We start from the raw sequence: 22039 nt of genomic DNA, 5'->3' as shown, positions 1-22039 counted from the left end.
TAGAGTTCAAGTCGCTGAAACTATAAGATTCTTCTATTAGATAGTGAAGAAACATGGAGTTCAGGTCACTGAAGCTATGAGATTCTTCTATTAGATAGTGAAGAAACCTACAACTTACAGTCAAACTATTATCATGTAGATTAACGAGTTTGTGAACTTGTAAGAAAGCTGTGACGAAACCTAGATTCCCTAAAATGGTTAGAGGCCATATATAGACTAAAATGTTTAGATGGTTAAAGGCCATAAAATATAACCAATGTTTTGATGACAAAATTGTAATTTTGTTGATTTGCAAGAATGGTTTACACCTATTGGTTGCAAAATGGTTTTAAGGATGTAAACCATCAAACATGGAATTGTGTTCACACACAAAGCTAGATTAGTTGCTAAAGGTTACAAGCAAATTCACGGCGTGGATTGTGTTGAAACCTCATGCAAAATCGTAATGCTCAAGTCTATAAATCAGGCAATGATTGCATATTGGTACATATGGAAATTGGATGACAAAACGTATTCCTCAATCAAATGTTGGAATAAACTATGTACATGACATGTCATAGGATTTGTGGATCCAAATAATGCTTGAAATGAATGCTAGCTTATGAAATCTAAGCATGGATTTAAGCAAGCAATTGGGAATTGGAACTGTATTTTAGTGAAGCTAATAAGTATTTTAGTTTCATAAAATGTACATGATTCTTATAGAGATATAAAAAGTTTAGTGGGAGTACATAAAACTTAATTGGTCCTATGTGTATCACACATATCTCTCTATTGTGAAAAGACATTCAAATGCTAATGACTTAGATTTGAAATTATTCAGCAATGATGGACCAAGGCGAAACTTAGTACATACTAGGTATTAAGATCTATAGACAAGGATCTTATAATATTGTTTTAGATTAAGTAATGGCATTTACTATATCAAACACGAAAGACTCCATTGGAGACATTCGACCCATATGAATAAATCTAAGTAATAGATGTTTGAACTATGTATAAGCATTTACTAAGTTAAACATCAAAGGATCTAAGTGAGATTCTTAACCTATATTATATGTCAAAGAATTCAGCTGGATTTAGTATCTACTGAAACTAGATGAGCTAAAGTTACATGAATAGAATTCAATTCGGAATTATTCTGCAAAAGAATTTATCATGTATAATATAATATGAGGATCGCCATAAAAGTATCGTATGACTTTCGGCAATACCAATCTCTATTTATCTAAGTGAAGATCAACTGGATTGAGATCAAGAAAAACCTATGGTGCTTGAAAAGGTACATAGGAATAGTTCTTGATTCAAGGAAATGCAGATATGCTAATATTGATGCTACACGCATAAACACCGGCAAAGGATCAAGCAAGATCCCTTTGGAGTTAACCATCGGCAAGGACGAGCTATAGAGCATCGTGTTTTGAAATGGCAACATTGATTGAAGACCATGAGTTGTTGCGTGGGAAATTAAATATTAATTTCTATGTTCTAAGATATAGTTGGAAAGTCATCCACATATCTGTGAACTGCTTGGATAAGTAAAATCCAAAACAAAGCATCACTAGAAACATATACAGTTGAAGTAAAAGTAATTATTGCCTAAGAAGCAATAAAACAGAGCTGTTTATGTTAAAGAGTTCTTCACTGAACTTGGGTGGATCATATGTCTGCTGCCTTGATGGTTCTTCATTATAAAATGCGTAGAACCACTATTGTAGCAAGAAAAACTAGATCAAAAAAATAAACATACTCAAAAGATCTTATCATCATATCTCGAAGAACATTCGATGAAAAAGGATATTAAGATTGGCAAAGCATGATAACTAAACCTATGTAACAAGTGAGAAACAACACTCACATTGTGGCGCTGGAATTCAAGCATAGCTTTGAATTCCGTTAGTTGTTTTAAAGATGGGTTAAGGGCCCATGGTTGTAAAACACTGGGGTTGAACATTTATCTTATATGAAATGTATTTTTCATATTCCATTTAATCTTGGTTTAGTATTAAATGATGAGTCCTTTCAATTTGACAATATATTCAAGATAGACTGTCAGGACCAGTCCTGTGACTAAGAAATGTCTATCAAGTGAACTTGAATGTCAAAAGTTGAAAAAGGTCCCTGGTCGGAGTTTTCTATAAAGATGGACGCATAGAAAACGCTAGACGACTAGAATGCAAGATGACTAGTAGTTATGTTTCTTGAACTATGTGGACATGGCAATGTCGCAATCATTTGCATAGATACTTACTTTGAGAAGACTAGTATCGGACAGGCCTATGAAACTTTACTGTAAGAGATAAAAATCTGTCATATGTAAATTCATTAAAATTATTAGACACTAATCCTCAATACCTGAGTGGTTTGAGATTACTTGTTTGAGAACTGGCTGCTTTGACGTTGTCAACCGTCAAAGCAACCAGTTCTCAAACAAGTCTAATCTCGGGTAATCACCTATCAAACGAAGTCTAATCTCAAGATCGCAAGATTGGGATTGTCCTCCCGTAAATCAGGATGAGATGCTGAAAGTTGTACAAGGCCACTCGGAGAGCTAGAAACTGTAAAATGCATGCCCGTGCTCAGATGAATCATAGGCTATGATTATCTGTTTATTTGATCAGTTGAACTCTGAAACCGAGAAATACCTCTGGACATAATAAGGATTCCAACTCTTACCTTATGTTCATGAGCAAGCATCAAACGACAAAGGAATTAGGAAATGCACACTTGTCCCTAAGGAAAAGTGGGAGACTGAAGGAAATAATGCCCTTGGTCCAAGTATGCATTCAATGTTAAGTGTAATAAATGCAGTTTAGTATTAATTAATTATACAAGTTAATAATTCAGTGAGATCAAGTGATCTGTATGCCTAGCTAGAGGCCTCTTCAGTTCAAGTGGAATTAATAATATTAATCCACAGCTTACTCTTGACTGAACCCGTAGGGTCACACAAATAGTACGTGAACGGATCAAGTATTTAAGTGAATTAAATACTCTATTTATGGATATTCGGAATCGACGGATCTCGGTTCCAGTGGGAGATGAAACCGTCAAAAGGCAAATTATGAATACTCCGGAAACGATGATATAGCCGGAAACGAAAATATGGATCGTATCGGAAATATAAATATTATCCAAGTCGTAGATGTTGCCGGAAACGGAAACATGGTACGTATCGGAAAATATTATCGGAAATCGAAATATTGCCGGAATCGGAAATATTGCCGGAATCGGAAATATTGCCGGAATCGGAAATATTAAATATTTGTTCGAAACGGAAATTAATTCCGCAATCGGAAATATTAAATATTGTTCGACTCGGAAATGAATTCCGGAATCAGAAAATTAATTGGAAGCGCGACGTACGAAATAAACATCGGACGAGCTTGCTAGACGCAAGACCCAGCACGAAGCTAGGCCCGCGCCTAGCGAAGCCCGCGCAAGCGCATCAAGCGAGCAGCAGCAAGCCCGCCAAGCAAGCAGGCCTAGCCGAGCACGAAGCAAGGCCAGGCCCAGCGAGCAAGGCAAGGCTAGCAGCAGCAGCGCCCTTGCAATGGGCCGCGTCGCTGCTTGCTGGGCCGAGCTCCGCGCGCGAACAGCAGCTCCTCGTGGGATGTTCGTGCGTGTCATTGTGTTCGTGCGTGTTTCGAATCCTTAGGCGTTTAGGATTTGTCCGATTAGATTATTTTCCTAAAACTACTAGAGTTAGTTGTTAAGCTAAACACTAAAATCTATAGATTTAATTTAAGTCTAATTCTAATTGAATTAGATAAATTGAATCCTTGTAGGTTTCTAGTTCCGATAATCCTACCCTATAAATAGGTGATGGAAATCACAATTTATACACATTATATTCTCTCAAGTATTCATATAGTTTTAAGTTAAAAACTAAGCTTAATAATTTGCCAAATAATTAAGTACGAATAACATAATACCTTAGGCTAAATTCTAGTTAATTGAATCTAAGGCGGATCTGAACGTGCTGTGGAGTGTGGACTATCTACGGAGGGACTACACTTGGAGTCCTAAACTTGTTCTTGTTCGGTTCGGGAGTAGCTAGGGAAGGTACGCTTCGAATGTATGCATCCTAAATTATGCTAATTGACTGTGGCAATTAATTTGGATTTCTGGCTTTATGGTTTTTCCGCATGAAATATATGTTTTATATTTGTCATAACCTAACAAAGACGAGAGGGAGGAGTTATCGGCGGTGCAAGCTGCGGTGACAGACAACGGTGGTCGTCGGCGAGAGTATAGGTGGCTGGTGGCGGCGGCTGGGCAGCAGCAGGAGCAAAGGGGAGGAGAGAGTTACATGAAGGAGGGAGGCTTTGGGGTTTTACGTGAAAGTGAGGGAGGGAAGGGTTTTGGTGTTTGATTTCACGTGAATTTTGAAAAGGGAGGAGGGATTTTGGGTTTTATTATTTCGGGCTTCACCCAATTGGGCTAGAATTAGGATTTTAGTTTTAGAATTTGAATCCCAAAATCGATTAGGATTGTTTTCCAATTTCGAACATGTTTTGGTAATTCAAATTATTTTCAACATAAAATTCTAAAATTATTATGATTTCATAAATCGTTGAAATATTTAAAACGTATACAAATAAATATTCGTTAATTACATATTTATTTCTAAAATTCATAAATTCTTTAAATATAATTAACTATACGTTAAAATATAATAATAAAATGTATAAAGTTACGGGGGATTACATGCAACATGGCATAAAAGACTTGGCTCATAAAATGCTAGACCTTGCATACAATAGCATAAACAACTTGCTTGCATGCGCATAAACCATACATGTATAAAATATACTTGGATAACATGCTTGTTACGAATTTCAACAAACACAAACAATAACAACATGCTTGCTCACATACTCAAATATAATCCATAATCCAAGTAAACATGAATCAGAACAATATAAACATGATATGTATTCACATAATTAAATTGGGTCGTCCTAGACTTGTACGTGCCTTGAATATCTAAGTAGAGGTGTCACTTTGTAATTCAATGCCAACTAGACTAGAAATCACCTCCTATATAAAAATAAGTGAAACTTAATTATTCTTCATGTTCATATTTGCAGCAACATTATTGGATTTTAAATCGCTTGAATTACTTAGAAATTAATCTTTATTAATGGAAATAATAATTCTAATTAATCGTTTAAAACCCTAGCATGAAATTTAATTAATTTCATGCATAAATCCATTAAAAATGGACACTTTAATGATCATAACGATTCTGAAAATTCATATTGATTATCATAATTTAATTGACATCTAATTATGCTAATCAATTAATCATATGCGTTTAATTAAAACCCTAACATTAGTTCCTCATTAAAACCAAAATTAAAGCTTTATTTGATAATTTAAATCTGAAAATTACAACTTCTATAATTGAATTCAACATCAATAATCCAACATCAAAAATCCTCAACTTTGGTGTTCATAACCAATCCCAAAAATAATTTAAATCATTAATCAAATAAATAATCACAATTTGAAAACATAATTTAAATAGAGATAGGTTAGGAAGAAGGTAAATCATACCGGATGACTTAAAGCACGGAGACGGGGAAGGTGGTTGTCGGACGACCGGGAAAGAAGCAAAGGAGGAGAGGCACGGCGGTGCTGCTGTGCGTGCAGTGCTGTGCGTAGTGATGTGCGCGCTGCGCGAAGGCAGGGCGTGGGCGCGGGGCAAGCAGCAGGGCACGAGGGCACGGGGCACCGAGAAGCAGGCGGCAGGGCGAGGGCTGGGAGCGAGTGCTGCTGGGCGCGGGTGCTCGGCTCGACGGAAGGGAGAGGGCCGAGTGAAAGGGAGAGAAGTGAGGGAGAGATTTTGTGAGGGTTTATGAAATTAATGAGTGTGGGGGATTTATGAAACATAAGGGGAGTATTTATAGGTTTCGTTTCCTAGATGGGCTAGGGTTAGGAAACTCACTGATGGGCTTCATCAAACGAGAATGAGCTTGCTTATTTGTTTGGGCTGACAATTGAAATTGGATTGGGCCAGAATAATTTAAAATCGTTTTGTTTTCTAAACCCAATTAAATTGCCCCAACTAAAATAAAAATCATTTTATTCTAATTAAAAATAATAAATATTTTTAATCGATATAATACATTTAAATAAATATTTAAATGCCACTTTAATTTATAAAAATAATAAAATGCATAATAAATATAATCAAATACATTATAATTACTTAAAAATACAGGGTATTACAACTACGGAGCATTTTTTTTTTACAGTAAGTACGTGTTTATATTTCATTTCTCAAATGTAAATTTATGTCGTTGGATTTTCTTAGAAACGGTGACCTGTAGCATATTTTTATTTTTATGGAGTATTAATTTTTCTTGGATTACATAGTTTAATTCTTTAGTCCAAACTCCTTCTAATTATGCTTATATCAGTGGATGAGAATTTTTATGTTAAATAAAATTCAAATTAAATGAATATAAAATGTTGATTAAATATGGAAACGAGTCGGTTCGGGTTCGAAGTCGGACTTGACAGAGTCGGATTTGAGGGTTTCGGGGTCGAAGTCGGAGTTGGATTTTAGGTCCCATTAGTAATTGGGTCAGATTCAGATATGTCAAAGTCCAACTCGTTGCCATCCCTACTCATGCATACTCATGGGAGACAAAAAAAAAAAGGATAGACAAAAGTAGGTGCCTAAACAACAGTGGCAAGGGAGGTGTCAAAAGTAGAGGTGTAAGTTGTTGTTGTAGTGTGTAAGGGTTAATAGTTCAATACACTTTTCTTAAGAAACTTCTAATTTTTTATCAAAGAAGAATTTGAAGGGCGAGACAGTCAATCCACTTATCCAAAGAGGAACTTCTTGCTTTTAGAGGGTTTAGGATATGTGGTTGCTTCATACAAAGTTTGGGCAAGGTGGTGTAGGTTCAAAATGACTGACCTAGCTTTGGGCTGAGTCGTGGGTTAATCGAGTCATGTATCGGGTTGTGCTGAGTTCATGAAGGGTTTGTCTTGGTTGGGAAATGGGTACAACATAACCGTAGAGCAAAATTTGAACCACGACCTATCCACTGTGGAAGCTTGATTGTGTTGGGCTATAACTAGATCAGACTCAATTTACTGAGATAAACAGGATGATGGATCGTGGTTAACTTAGAAAAGTCCGGATAATTAGTTCCAAAAAAAAAAAAAAAGAAAAGAAAAGAAAAGAGGAGTCCGAATTGTGGTCATCTCTACTCCAACTAGACAGGTTCATTGGGCCGGGTTAGGTGCCTAGGTCGGGCTGGATCGGGCTTCATTGTCAATCTTAATGGGCTGGGCTAAGCTGGAACAAACAAACAAAGGGAATATAGATGAAATACATACCACCAACGGCTCAATAGCTAGTCCTGTACAGTCTACACTTTTGTAACGGTAATATTTCTAAACTCAAGAAAAAGACAAATTAATCCAGCAAACTCCACAACTCCAAAACCTTCCTCAAAATCCTGAACCCAGAAGAATCATACTTTACTCCTCCTAAAAAGACAATGTAATTCTTCCTCTAATTCTCTCTTAATCTGATCGTAATCTCAGATTCATAGCCTCTTTCTCTCTCCAAATCACATTAAACTTCTCTTCTAAATCTTCACCATTTTTCTCATCCGATATTGATCAACTAGGAGTAATCATTTTGATCAATTCTGATAAAAAATGGGCTGTTTTACCACCTGTTTTGGCACTTGCAAGCGCTCTCGCCGACGTCGAAGACGACCTGTTAAAACCAGCCCTTCTTCCCTTCTTCATCATGTATGTATGTTTGATTATTTCATTTACACTTGTATTGGCATTCAGGGTTTTTTGTTGATTTTTTGTCCGTTTGTTTTGATTCAACTTTGTAATTTTGTGTTTTTTAATCAGCTACAGACATATGAATCTGTTGAAGGTTTCCAAGTACCCCAATTGACTGAAGAACAAGGAGAAGTAAAAGAAAAAGAAGCAGAACAAAAGGGTGAAAATCAAATTGAGCTTACACCTGATTCAAAGTAAGCCTTTTACGAGTAGTATTTTGCCAAGATTTTAGTTTATTTGATGATTAATTTGCTGGTTCTTGATACCGTGTTTTTGTTTTTGTGTTGTTTTAGAGAAGAGAAACTCGAAAAGGCAAATTCGAGTGAGAGGAAGAAAGTAACATTTGATTTAAATGTGAGAATCTATGAAGATTTTCGAACCGAGGAGGAAGTGAATGATGATTTCGACGAGGATGAGGAAGAGGAAGAGGAAGAGGAAGTGCAAATTAAAAAAGGAAAGGGTGGTTTTGGTATCCAATGTAATTCGGATTCAAGCTCATCAAGCTTATTTTCTTTCCCTACTGATCACCGGTATCAAAACTGTAGGGATAGTGATGATGAATTTGATGATTTAGTATCATCTGATGAAAGTGAAAATGATGATGATGATTATTATACTGATGATGAAGATGAAGAAGTGGAAAGTGAAGTTAAGAATGATAAACATGAACAGTCATCAGAATCCCTGTTTTCTCTGTCGTTAGACTCTAGGAAGCAGGGTATTGGATCAGAAACAGGGGATAAAGAGGTGAATAGCCCAATGCCCATCAAGAATTCATCTCCAAATGAGTCCAATACAGGCAAATTTGATCACAATGCTGTTAATTACGTTGAATCAGTGTTGAACCCAGTTGAGAATCTTAGTCAGTGGAAGTTTATCAAGGCAAGATCAAAGCTTGCATCAAAAGATCAATCTCAAGCAAAGGAGAACATAATTTCAGGTCAAGATTTTAGCTTTCCTGTTAAAAAGGCGGTAGTTTCAGAGCTAGAAGTTGGAGTTGATACAAGTCTTTCTAGCTGGCTAATGTGTTCAGAAGGAACACCCAAGAATAACAGCAGAAACAGCTCAGTTTCAGTGGGGAACTCACCATCTGATAGGAAAACAGTTTCACCCAACAAATTTGAGGATAGACCCATTTTAGGGGCCTTAACTTTGGAGGAACTGCGGCAGCATTCGGCTACTACCTCGCCACGAAAATCACCTAGTAAGAGTCCTGAAGAGATGCCCATCATTGGCACTGTTGGGAGTTACTGGAGTCACACTGCACAGACTACTGATTCTGGATCAAGCACAACAAGTACCAAAAGCAGATTCAGAGAGGTTTGTCTGACAACCTAACCTAACCTAAACCTAACTGTCTTTTTATCACAATCATTTTTTTAGAGGATTAATTTCTTTGATTATGGGTGTTGCTGTGAATTGAAAATTTATGTGCAGAGTGCTGAAGTGATTTGGGATGCAACACCATTTGAAACAAGATTAGAGAAAGCACTCGAAAAAGAAGGCAATTCTCAACAGGTTTTAGCTGTGTGACACTTGAATAAATCTTCATTTCATTCATTCTTTGGTCTGTGGATGTGACAATGTGTGTGTGTGTGTGTGTGTGTGTAATACAGTGTGTAACCAACCTTGTAACTATTTTGATTGGATTGTTAAAGTTGCATTAAATTTTATATTGATTATCCATTCAAGTCTAAGATGTTGTGTTCTATTGTTCTTTGTATTGATTGATTAGTGCAAATCAGTACAAAATCTAAGTATGACCAAGTAATTCGCGAGTTTAATGAACGTGCAAAGCGTTTATTTTATACATGGTGCAGAATGTGTTTGAGGTGCACACGGGTGGACGAGTGATGCACGGTAGAAAATCAAACAACAGGATTCTTCCCATATGAATTATGGTTTGTTTAGTTGGAGTATTCAAGCATTGAACTGTGCACTACAGTCATTGTTCTACTTGAAATCAGTTGTAATTACGTTTAGTGAAACTAACCTGTACAAAATTTAAGTTGTTATAAACTGGTCTACACTCGGTAGTTTTATGTCTGTAATCAAATTTCCAGGAAGACAAGAATCATGTATCGAGCCCTGAGCTTGCGAACCCATGATTGAACTTAAAGATTTTTATGATTGGTGTATAAGTTTTTTAAAAGTTGGCATTTATAATCGGAAAAAAAGAGACAATCCTCTTGTTCTACATGTCTACTACAATCATCTTGTTTGCTTGCTCGATCAACTACAATTTCTTGTGGGAGCTCAGTGGAGCAAGAAAGTGCAATTTCAAGAATAGAAACCAAGGCCTCCAATACTTTGTTGCTGCTGCTATTGTTCTCCTCCCTGACTAGATAATTGAATTGAATATCTAGATGGCAACAATTGATGGCCTTTGTATTACGGAAGAGAACCCATTTGTGGCCGGCTTTTGTAACATAAATTTGGAAAAATTTTAGAATCACTTCAAGTCGTGACTTCTTTTAGTACCAAAGAGTGTAAAATGACACAAACAACAAACTCCAATATCATACCAAATATCAGTCAGTCTCCTTTTGTATATATTGATGGGTTTTCTAATTAAAATTGCAGTTAGGAAGCAAGCAAAGTTTAGTATTCACTAAATACTTCACCTTCGAGTTTAACATTGTATGATAGATCAATTCAGCATTGGCAACGAAAGACAGACTCGTGAGGGACTTTGGATTTCTTCACTCAACCAAAAATTATAAAGTAATTTTACTTGGCGCATACTTTTAGGGAAAATGGAAGCTATGCTCTTCATACGAAAAGCCCCGGCCTGCTTTCATGGCTTCCATTGGACGAGACGGGACTTCTACAATGCTTCCTGTTATTCTGGTCAAGCTTTTTCAGGGCTATGGAGCTACGGATATATCATCGTTGTGTGAGCGATCAAATAAATATATCAACAACTTAGCTCCCCAATTCAATTGATTCTTCCTCTACAAAGTGTCTAGGCAGCAGTCAAATATGCTATTAGGGAAAACTATTTCACATTTATGCTCAATCATATATGCTTAGCTAAGATTTCAAAGGGACACAGATTTGCAACGAAATTCATAAATTATGTAGAATTGGTAATTTTGTATATAGATGTTGTAGCGTTTTTCAGGTCAGAGAACAAAAGAAAATAAGCCCAAAGAAAAGCATTTTGGCATAACATATACCATACTCTACATGTCATGGAAGAGCCGTCTAATGTCCTCAACTTCTGCGGGAATGAGTGTGACTGGGCACCTCTTATACTGCAAAAGTACCAGCGAAATGGTAAATTATGGATTTCACAATCATAAAATTCCAAGCAAACTAAAGAAGCTGTTGAAATTCAAATTTTAAAATATATAAAGCATGTCGTATCAGAACAGAAGAAAGTGCTCTATGTAAAACAGTAGAGAAAAGACAGTAATAAGTGGGTGTTTTGAAGCAGAATTCTGATGTCTGAAACACAATGTAAAGGTTCACAGCCTCACCTGAGAAACATACTTGAATATGCAACCATAACAGTAAACAAGTCCTGATACTGTAACAACTGACGGATTTGCACGTTTCTCCGAACACAAAGGACATACTGTTCTGTCTGATGGCAGTTTAATACCTTCCTTAGCCACCTGTACAAAGTAGTAGTGGGTAAGCTACTTCAGATTCACAGAAGAGTAAGAAGGAAACACTAAAAATATCACAAGACAAGCACCGGCTACTTTTTTTTCTTTTCTTTTCTTTTTTTTTGCGGGGGGTCGAATAAGATGCTCAAGTAGTTTAAAAAAAAAAACTGCTCACTTTAGGGGCTGGGGGCGGTGGTGGTGGGGGATAAATAGTTGGCGCTGACATCCTTTCCTCTGCCGACTGGTACCACCATTCCATCATCTATAATGATGATCATTGAGAAAAATACACTATTACTGGGTTAAGAGTATAAAAACTGACAGATATCGGTCGTAACACCTTACAGAAATACATTTACCTTGAATACAAACACTGCCGCAATTAAGCCTGTCTGTGAATAATCAAGTGCTGCATACATACAGCTGAGCAACGCTCCTTGCAATTTCTGAAATACCACACATGCCAAGTAACAAGCCCTTAGTCTAATCACTAATGCATACTTTGTATACAGCGGCATATCACCAACTGCAAGAAATGTTTCACATAACATTTCCATATAACAAAGAAATAAGAAACCCACCAAAACAAACTATGGAAACATAAAAATATCACAATACAGGCCATAAGCTATGTTGCTCAAGAGTCCTCAATACACCTTGACAACATGTGTTGGATACTCAACATTTTTAGCTGCGTATTACTAACTGATAACTTCATAGGATTGCATCTGCTAGTCCTACTACTGTTCGGCCACTTTAGTAGACAGATTATCTTGAAGATAATTTGTATGGTTGTATATTCATTCAAGTGTGCTGTCTCTGCTAAGATCTATAAATGAGTATTCCAGTACTGAACTACGTGTCAAAAGAATTACTGATTGGTTTGCAAAAACCAGAAAGTGAAATATTTCTGATGAATGAATAACTCAATTTTCATAATAGCCTTTACTTCAGCTGCTGTAGGTGAGCATAATAATAGGATTTCTAACAAACGGAATATCAGGTGGACAATCATCGTAAGATTTTTTTTTTTTTTCTATGCATGCAATTCAATGTTGTCAAAGGGAGAACGTACGGGTATGCTTCCCATAGACAACTTTTTCCCTCTTTTGGGTGACTAGGAAAGGAGCAGCTTTTTGCTATTGTCTTTAATGAATTATGGTAATTTCACTTCCCCAACCTGAGACGAGCTTGTAACACAATATGAACCTCGTTAAATAAATGAGCTTGAACATGAATATAGACATACTTTTTCATTTAAGTTCTTGAACTACTCGTTTATTTATGTTCATAAACAAAACTTCTATTTTGGAAAAAAAACTATTCATTATATTATCACCAATTTAACATATAATGCAATTTCGATTTTTAGATAAAAGTCCCATATTTTAACCTCCCAAAAAAGTAAAGTGTATAATAAAAATAACATATTTTAATCTTGAGATTTCCAAATGGTAAACCCCAAAACTCGTTTATGAAAAAGACTCAACGATGAACTCGGCTCGATAAGAACAAGACTTGTTCATGAACACAAAATTTCCTTAACGAATTGAGCTTGAACAAATTTTATGCTCGGCCGAGCTTCCCTAAGTTAAACGAACATGAACATGAACATGAACAGGAACAGGAACAGGAACAGGCAGTACTCGGCTCGGCTCGGCTAAACCCCTACTCATTTCTATGTAATAGATAGATCATTACCTTTAACCAAGGAGGACCACGAAGTCTCTCACGTTCACGACTCCTCATCCTTGATATTCTCGAAGAAGCATCCATCTACCTTGACATGAAATTTTTAAGCTCAGCATAAGAAGATACTGATAATTCTGCTACACAATTACACGTAGGCTGTTCCAGAATAAGTCTTATTAGCGAATTATATACCTGTTCCTGTACAGTAGCCCGACAGACATGGATCCCTAAAGCATGCAATCCAAGAGAATAAAACCCAGTGGCATCCAACAGATACAATGTTTGATAAGCAAATGCTAATCCTGCATGGTGAATATCATTCATTAGATGGCTGATTAATCAGTAAAGATACCACGGTACTAGAGATTCTTCACAAGTCAATCAGTTACACAAAACGTTATTACTCAAATATGGAAAAATATACTATAATTAAAAAAAAAGGGGTAACATAACATTCACCCAACCTAACTTCATCTATATAAATTGCCATCTCAGACAAAATGCAGATGACTAGTCAATATATAAACATCAATAAGTGAAAGGAAAGTCCATGCAAGTTCACGACCTACGCTGTTTTATGTTTGCGCAAAAGCCCTTTACAAGAGAAGCAAAACTGAATCAGAGTGACTTTTTTTTTATTCTGTAACATAATCGCATGCACTCATCAACAGGTGATAAGCAACTTGGATCTTACGAATATGGAGTACCTTCATGGCTAGTATGTATCCAGGGGTAACAAGCAGCAATAACTTTCTTAGCTCCTTGCAAGATGCGTGCTCTTGACGAAATTTCGTGACCAGAAGCTCTAGTCTGTTCAACTGGACTCTCTGCCATATCCAGATAGTCAGTATCATCAGATCTTTCATCACCTGGTCCCCATAAGCTTGCTCGCACTACACTTTCTCTTTCTCTGCTATAAATTGAATGCAATTTTGACTTAAAATATGGTAACACAACCTACAAAGATGAAAATTGTGGAAATACAGTTATATTTTCGGACACAGTTTTTTCTATCCAAACAATATCAAGTATCTGAGGAACTAACATGAAAGGAAGACCCTCTTTTCAATGGATCAGTTAGTTGTCTCAGTACAGAAATATCAAATTTCAACCCATTTTATCTCCTTTACTTTTTTGTTTATACAATAAGCTATAAGAAAACTCTTCATTCATGCTTTTAGAAAGCACTATGACAAATATAACATAGCTTAGGGACCATTAATGGCAGAAATTAGAAAAAGAGAAGATTACCTAATATACTTGAAAATACAGAAAATGTAAATGATATGCAAGCTTTCGAGAGGCTTGATTCTCTCCTTATTAACTCTCTGACATTCAACATAATTCTCTCTCCCTCTAATATGCTCTACATATAGAGCTTTTCTTCTAGCAAACTACCTATCTTATGTCCCAAACTACTAACTGCTGAAAAGTAATGCTACTCCTAAAATTACCCCTCTCACTAATTTTTTTAATAAGAACCCCTCTCGTGAAATTGACTTGATTTAAACCCGTGCATTAATTTATGTAAGCTGCTTTCTTTTACACATAAACATGAGGGTAGAAAATAAGTAACCCATCCCGGGACACACAAACTTCTTTTTTGTACAACAAAGAACCTATCCCTTATTATCGATACGAATCGAACAAGATCACACATGATAATGTTTGATGAATATTAATAATGAAAATTAGAAATGGAGATAGTACACCTCTACTACATTGACTACTCTAAAAGAAGAATTCTACCCTTTTAAAATTATATACAGGTCTAAAGGGTAATGTGAACTGGCGTTGATGTTGGTTGAACGATGAATACAATAGCTTCTTGAAAATCATACTTAGTAATCTAATTTGCAGCCACAATTGTTGCTTCTTGATCCTTAAACTCTTCTATTTTGTGGTATGTCTTTGATGCATGCAACCATTGCCTTCCATTCCTATCCTTAAACCACTGAGACGAAAGTTTTCCCTTTTTTCTTATTGGTTTGTTTAACAGACAATTGTGAGCAAAATAGGCTACCACTATATCGAGCATGAAAGTTCATTTCTAGTAGAAAACCATCTTAAAATAGTATTGCAAAAGTTTTTTTTTTTTTTGGTACATATCAATATCTTTTTCGTTATCTTCTTTTAATTAGTTTGAAAAACATATATACATAAATTATGACATGGAAATCATATGTGGACACTCAATGCTCTCGAGAAAACTCCCCTTTAAATATTTATATTAGATTACAGACCTCTCATAAGTCTCATCTCATTGCCGGGACTTCTAGCACGTATCCAGTCCAGCTACACATGTCAGCATCTCATTGCCGGGACCTCTCGCTGGTAACCCAGTCCAGCTACACATGTCAGTCCAGCTACACCTTTAAGAACCGCAGTTGGTTTCAAGGTCACATGGTGAAACTCCTACCAACTACACCAACTAAACTTGGTATTACTTGGTCACTACATGTGTTCCAAATCTCTATTCTATAAGGGAACTCCTGAGTTCTTTGACCTTTTGGTGTCCCCTTATAATTACTTGTATTACCCCTAGTTATTACAAATTATATTACTTATAAATCAAATCAAATTACAGCATTGAAACAAACCAAATATTTCAAGTATTTAATTTTATTAATGCTAATCATTATCCTCCATATGAACTATGAATAATATGGTATAGATACTTTAAAACTACATACGATCATTTTTTATACTTCTACAAAACTACAATTATCCATATAGCATGTCACGCACGCATCGCGTACATAAACACTAGTACAACTTAGTGGGTACTCCTACCCCATAGAATTAAATGAAGTTGTCTTATGATGCACATCTCTACACAGAAGAGCAGCAATTTAGAGAGGATTGCATTGCATGAGAATTTAATTACACTGTTAATGAGTGCTTGCAACCACCCAATCTTTAAATAGTCACACAAGTACCGATACAAGTTGATGTAACAACGATGAGATTCCAAACAGTCTGGATCTCCAGGCCAGAGAATTAGATGAGTTCTGAAAAATCTATAGGATCTAGATGAAAGCGTACCAGAAAGACAACTGAAAGGACTCTTTGGTGCTTTTCTATCCCAGAATTCTGAATCCCATCGGTGGAGTTGAAATGCAGAGCATCTTTTTTCAATTTAAAGTTTACTGTTCTCCTTCGCAAGCCATATAAAGACTCTGAGAAAGAAGCATCTGAAAATAAACCAAGCAAAAGAAATATTTTAGGAAAACCTAAGAAATGAAAAGTTTATAAACGAAGACCCCAACAGGATCCTCCATAATGAGGACGATGTTAAGAGGAAAATGAATGTCAACAAAAGTCACCTGAGCAAAAGGCTTAATCTTACGACCAAGAACACTATGGTCACTCTTCTGACACACTAACCTTATCAATCCCACAACCTGGAATGAGCCCCACCTACATAGAGCCTGGACTCCTGGAGTACTGGCCTACTTAAATATAACAGCCTAGCCTTTAAAGTTCTTACGTTTGTGACTCTTCCTATACATTGACAAATACTTTCCACATCGTATAAAATAAAATAAAAAAATAATCTGCAACCAGTTCAATTAATCACCTCAAGTGGACAGGCTTCGCAAGCAACGTGTGCAGTGTAAAGCAACACATTCTAGTGTCAAACAACACTGCTGCAAAGTACTCCGTATTAGATATGACATATGTTAATGGGAAGAATGGCAAAAAAGAAAAAAGAAAACAAAACAATCCATACAGGACTATACTCTCACACAATGTATCTACATTCAAAACAAAGGCGCAGACACTGTATCCTAATAGTGTCCCTCTGGTACAGCCCTAGACTGGTTTCAACTGGTTCATGGACAGGCTGAAAACATCTAAACCGGGTCAATACAAGAATCCACATTGGATGGTTATCGTTGTTCATGCAATGGAAAATCTTTATTTAAGTTTTCATCTAGTTTTTTGCATTTCAGTATTCAGGTGCTTACAAGTTTAAAGCCTTCCTTATACATCCAAAAGTAGGGACTATGACAACAGTGCCTGAAGTGAAGCCCTGAATTCCACGTAAATCTGAGTAAGATAATCTGCACTCTGCTCACAAGGTTTAAATTATTCAAAGTCATGAAAATGGCCGAAGAGTACCTGAATGGCCTCATCCAAAACCAAGACTCCAGTTCCCTCTATCACAGTGGCAGCCCACACTAGAAAAAAACAAAAGACACCCACATGATGGCACTAGGTACCTTTCCAAACAATTCTATTCCAAAATTTAAAGACAATGCATCTAAAAGATATCCATTCAAATATTTGGTCACACACTAGAGGTTCTCTATCCAGGACCTCACAACCCCCCTCCGTCCTCCTCCAACAAACTCCAATGCCATTTTCTATTTCCTTCATACATGTGAAAGCACATTGGAAAGTAAGCTGAACGCACAAATGTCAAAAACGCAGAAAGATTACCCGTAGTTCTCATGCTATGGGTCTCCAAAACTAGCATCAACAAGGCAAAGAATTCATCTTCATAGTCTAACACTTTATGTAGAATTGGCCTCCTTAAAGCCATTACCTGCAAGATTATAAACATTCTTACACTTGCATTCATGTACAAAGCTGATCAACATACCAAATGAGTAACTAACTATGCGCACAGTGCTATGACAACACAGTTTACTCTATTAACCATTTGGCCCATCAGTGAGAGCCCCAAAAGCCTTGTTGCACAAATTGGAACATGCATAAAAGGTGGAAGTTGCAGAAGAAATCATACTTCCATGTAGTAGAATAAATTGACCATGGTATTTCCCCATAGGGACAAGAAAAGCATCATGTAACATCAAGACTGACCATGTAACATCAAGACTGACCCTTACAGCAGCACCAACTCATTTAATTTTTTGACAGAGGAGCGACACCAATTTAACGACACTTATCAGTGTATCACTGATAGTTTTCAAGACTATCAAAGTACACCCAATGTACCAATTACCTCTTGATTCAATGGTGATTGGGACTGAACTTGGTAGGAGGGACCCGTGTTCGATCCCCCGCAACAACAATTGGGAGGGGACTGGAACCTATCCACCCAAAACTCGCCCAAAATCCGGATTAGCCCTAAGGGTGAACCGGGTGATAACACCAAAAACAAAAGAGTACACCTAATGTATGTCAAGAATTGCAATGATAAAAAGATGTATTATTAAGGTGCCAATGGAATATCCTCGGATAACCTTCCATAAATCATCCAATGCATGTCAAGGAAGGAATAACACTTATACTTCCACCACCATCATTATCTGACACATAAGTATTCGGTTAGACAAAATGTATTTAAAGAAGAACAGGTAGGGAGCAGTTCCCCCATGATGATAGTCAGAAGGAGAAACAAGGTGAGGAAGTACAGTGGCCTAATATGCTCGTACCATATTAGGCCACTGTTCTTGATTTTGGGATTATTCGATTTTATTAATGACATAATTAGTTTACATGCAAGCATTTTTATGCAATTAAAGTCTAGATATTGAAGTTCCTTTGTTTCCAACCAACTTATTGAAATTTGAAATTCTGGATTCGAAATTCTCATGTTTTTCGAACACAAAATTAGGATTTAAATTCCGAAATTTCAATTCCACAAATTGAATTCTATTATTTGAAATGAATTTCTTGTTTCCAAACACGGGAAATTCCGTTAATGCATCGTTGGATTTTTTGACAACAACTCAAGGTCAAGTCTGGACTATGGCCATATCGGTGGCCAATTCCACCACCGTCATCCCCCAACTTTATGTAGCCGAAAAATTCCGACAATTGAACAACAATAACTCGAGGTCAAGTTGGGACTTTAGTTGTATCACGGGCCAATTCCACCACCGTCATCCCCCGAATTTATGGAGCCAACAAGTTCCGTCAATGCATCGTGGGACTTTTTTCTGTTGGAGTAAAGCCTTTCGTTTTGCTTTTCCACACGTTGGTTGTGGCAAGTAGGAAAGGCAGCAGGGTGGTCGTGGAGTAGGCTTCCCACTTTAAACTTAAGGTCTCATTCTTGTCTCTTGAAATCGCCTCTTGTGTAAGAGCTTTGTAACTCTTTGTCTCCAAGTTCTTATAACAACTCTTTGTCGATTAATGGTTTTAACTCCTAATTTTAATGAGTATCATTGAGTTTTATTCTCCTTCTTGATTATAAGGTTACAACTTTTCAATTCTTGTTTTAATGATAGCTTTTAAGCTTGTTTCATTATATTGTAATTGATGATTGGTTTTGAGCTACATCCTCTTCATATTCTCCTCCTATTCCATATTTATTCATCGGTAGAGATGAAAAGAGGATAATTGATATTGCACACATAATCCTTACGTTTTTTTCCTAAGCTTTTCTTCTACTCATTCCTCTTCTATGGGCATAAACATGTGATTCCAACCTCTCACCCTAAAAATCTATAGTGTGAGAGTGGTGAGTGAACCTTAAGGAACGAATCGGCGAATACAATTGAGCATCCGGTTGCGTCGAATTATCGTTTTCAAATCAGTGGTTCCAAATCTTTACGACGCACTAAATCATATTGTTGTTTATTCATGAACGATTTCTTGTTCATATATTTCTTATTTGTGTAGCCTTGAAAACACAATATATTTCCAACATTTTTTCGAACAAGGAAAGTCGAGGTCCAGTCGGAACTATAGTCGTATCGGGGCAAATCCCACCGTCATTCCCAAATATTTGAAACCATCAAATAATACCACCATCGCCTATCGAATGTCATGGGCATCTATATTTCGTCGTAAGTAATTGTACTTTGTAGTTTTTACATACAAATCTTGTCAATAATATACAATCACTTCACCGATAACCACAAATCATTTCAAAAATGTCTGCAAACAAACATACTACTCCTGACGCCACTAAATACTAAATACCTACTGCATCTATAATTCAAGCGCTACAAATCACACACTTGACCAAAACTAAAAACCACAGAAACAAAATTGGTATACAAGTACTAAGCAATTATCAATACACACTAGAAATCCCTAGCACTTTGTAATCATACCTCATCACCGCGAAACTTCAGTCAGTTTAATTCATTAATTCATTTGAAAATTCAATTACAATCAGTATAATCAAGAAAATCTTCACCCCACTCCCAAAATGAATCATTTGATGAAACCCCATCACTTAGAAACCAAGGTTCAAAATTTCAACCTAAAATCATCAATTAATAGTCCAACAAACGAGTAACTGAACTCATGAATTAACAATTGTATAGAATTATAGATGACGGAAATATGCAATAATAAAGCAAAATTAAGAAACAACCATACGCCAATGGAGTAAGTGAGTGCGGCGCGAAGGCTGGAAGGAAGCTGCTGAGCCGCCGCCATCTCGAAGAATGTGGGCCTAGTGCCCTGCCCTCCCACCTGGAACAACATCTTCTTCGTCGCTAAACTTTCTGGTGGACTTTCCGGTTTTAAGTAGCTTGCCGATTGTTCGTTGGTGAAGAGGAAGCTAACTCTGATGTGTTGGAGAAAATATGCTAAATTTTTTACATATTTTTATATTGATTGTATTATTACCGAAATGCACAAGAAAAAGCTGTCAAAAGTCTGAAAGGCCATCCTCTAGGTGGTGGGAATAATTTGGTGTTATGGGAGTTATGTTATTTTTTTGGATTTTGTTGAAATTAACTCAAGAACAAGATATTATGAAAAGTACTTCCTAATTAACTAATTATTTGATGTTATGAAATTAGGGAGAAAGGGGGAGAGAGGAAGAGAGAAAACACGCGGTTATCATCTTATTATCATCAATATAATATGTACATATACATGTATTATATAGGATACAGATGTCAGGGGTATAATGGGCATCCACAATACAATATATTTATAACACTCCCCCTTGGATGTCCATTATCTAAAACAATACAATGACCCTGTAATATACATGAGATGATGCCTCATTAAAAACCTTTCTAGGAAAACCCTGTGGGATAAAAACCTAGTGAAAGAAAATAGTACAACACTCATCATAATACGCTTGGGATGTTGCCTCGTTAAAAACCTTACCAGGAAAACCCAATGGGACAAAACCATGGTTAAGGGAAAAAGAGTGCAACGCGTATTTTCTCCCCCTGATGAATACATCACTTGAGATCTTCTAGTTCAATGAATCTAATACCGTTGATAACTTTCCAAATGTAGCAACATGAAGCTCCTTGGAAGTTGATTCTCCAAATTTTGAGTTGAATTTTCAAACGTTCACTTGTATGCACTATGTGAGTATTTATATCACCAGACTTTTGAAAATAATGCCTGAAATAAATATATATATTCTTGCATATAATATTACAAAATATATCCTTTCATATTGGACATATGTAAACCTTCTTCTGGAGGTTATAAGTATTAGTAATCAATAATCTTGATCAAAATTTCTCTAGTCATACTTTCATGACAATACATGATAAATAACAATATCATTGTCCAACTTAGGGTATAATGTGATTTATGGTTCTTCTGGACCATAAAATAAAACACAATGTAAGGACATTATATACTCTTATCTTATAATTTTGAATCAACTCATATTGTACAAGAATTCTTCCGTGAATAAACTAATATGTATATTTCATAATTCTGAAGTACTCAAACTACTGGTTGAGACGACAGTTTGATCGGAAAAACACTTTAAGAGTTTGATAATATCTCATCAATGTTGTGATATTGATATGAAAAACTTAAAGGGTTAGATATTAAGAACATCATGTATAAGTTCTTCAGGAACTTTTCTTATTTGCATGATTCATAACATGTTAAATCAACATTATATATATTCTTCTTTCGCCACTATTCGCCATTGGAATAAGAAACTCCTCTTATAATATTCATAAAGTTGCAAATCCGTCTTACCATTCTTTGGATGCATATTC

At 36.2% G+C, this 22039-nt stretch overlaps 2 protein-coding genes across 5 annotated transcripts; one reads left to right on the top strand and one right to left on the bottom strand.

Annotated features, from left to right (window-relative positions):
• Positions 1 to 7444: 7444 nt before the first annotated feature.
• Positions 7445 to 9880, top strand: LOC110803547 (uncharacterized). Of its 2 annotated transcripts, none has more exons than XM_022009067.2 (5): positions 7445 to 7782; positions 7900 to 8018; positions 8118 to 9144; positions 9262 to 9342; positions 9645 to 9880. In XM_022009067.2, the coding sequence occupies exons 1-5, from the start codon at positions 7687 to 7689 to the stop codon at positions 9717 to 9719; spliced, it is 1398 nt and encodes a 465-aa protein (XP_021864759.1). In that variant the 5' UTR covers positions 7445 to 7686; the 3' UTR covers positions 9720 to 9880. The 2 variants fall into 2 exon arrangements, with proteins under 2 accessions (XP_021864759.1, XP_021864758.1); XM_022009066.2 differs by having other exon boundaries at positions 7446 to 7782; positions 7894 to 8018.
• Positions 9881 to 10880: 1000 nt separating this feature from the next.
• On the bottom strand, positions 10881 to 20749 carry LOC110803542 (peroxisome biogenesis protein 12). Of its 3 annotated transcripts, none has more exons than XM_056827252.1 (10): positions 18103 to 20749; positions 17577 to 17682; positions 16176 to 16324; positions 13838 to 14087; positions 13323 to 13432; positions 13140 to 13214; positions 11798 to 11884; positions 11614 to 11700; positions 11307 to 11444; positions 10881 to 11081 (listed from the first exon to the last, which is right to left on the bottom strand). In XM_056827252.1, exons 2-10 carry the CDS (start codon positions 17677 to 17679, stop codon positions 11010 to 11012), a joined length of 1071 nt encoding a protein of 356 aa, XP_056683230.1. In that variant the 5' UTR covers positions 17680 to 17682; positions 18103 to 20749; the 3' UTR covers positions 10881 to 11009. The 3 variants fall into 3 exon arrangements, with proteins under 3 accessions (XP_056683230.1, XP_056683229.1, XP_021864754.1); XM_056827251.1 differs by having other exon boundaries at positions 20428 to 20749; XM_022009062.2 differs by having other exon boundaries at positions 20433 to 20749.
• Between the last annotated feature and the right edge of the window lie 1290 nt (positions 20750 to 22039).

This window comes from Spinacia oleracea, chromosome 4 (genome assembly GCF_020520425.1).
Source record: "Spinacia oleracea cultivar Varoflay chromosome 4, BTI_SOV_V1, whole genome shotgun sequence".
In the NCBI taxonomy this organism is placed as follows: domain Eukaryota; kingdom Viridiplantae; phylum Streptophyta; class Magnoliopsida; order Caryophyllales; family Amaranthaceae; genus Spinacia; species Spinacia oleracea.
This window is presented reverse-complemented; position numbering and strand designations above follow the sequence as displayed.

Bases quoted from the DNA above. Each gene is read 5' to 3' on its own strand.
- LOC110803542 (XM_022009062.2), bottom strand. From the start codon at position 20,540: ATGTTGTTCCAGGTGGGAGGGCAGGGCACTAGGCCCACATTCTTCGAG. The intron at 17,683-20,432 runs GTATGGTTGTTT...ATAATCTTGCAG, and splicing joins CACTCACTTACTCCATTGGC to GTAATGGCTTTAAGGAGGCC. The intron at 11,082-11,306 runs GTGAGGCTGTGA...GTACTTTTGCAG, and splicing joins TATTCAAGTATGTTTCTCAG to TATAAGAGGTGCCCAGTCAC.
- LOC110803547 (XM_022009066.2), top strand. From the start codon at position 7,687: ATGGGCTGTTTTACCACCTGTTTTGGCACTTGCAAGCGCTCTCGCCGA. The intron at 7,783-7,893 runs GTATGTATGTTT...TTTTTTAATCAG, and splicing joins CTTCTTCCCTTCTTCATCAT to CTACAGACATATGAATCTGT. The intron at 8,019-8,117 runs GTAAGCCTTTTA...GTGTTGTTTTAG, and splicing joins GAGCTTACACCTGATTCAAA to AGAAGAGAAACTCGAAAAGG.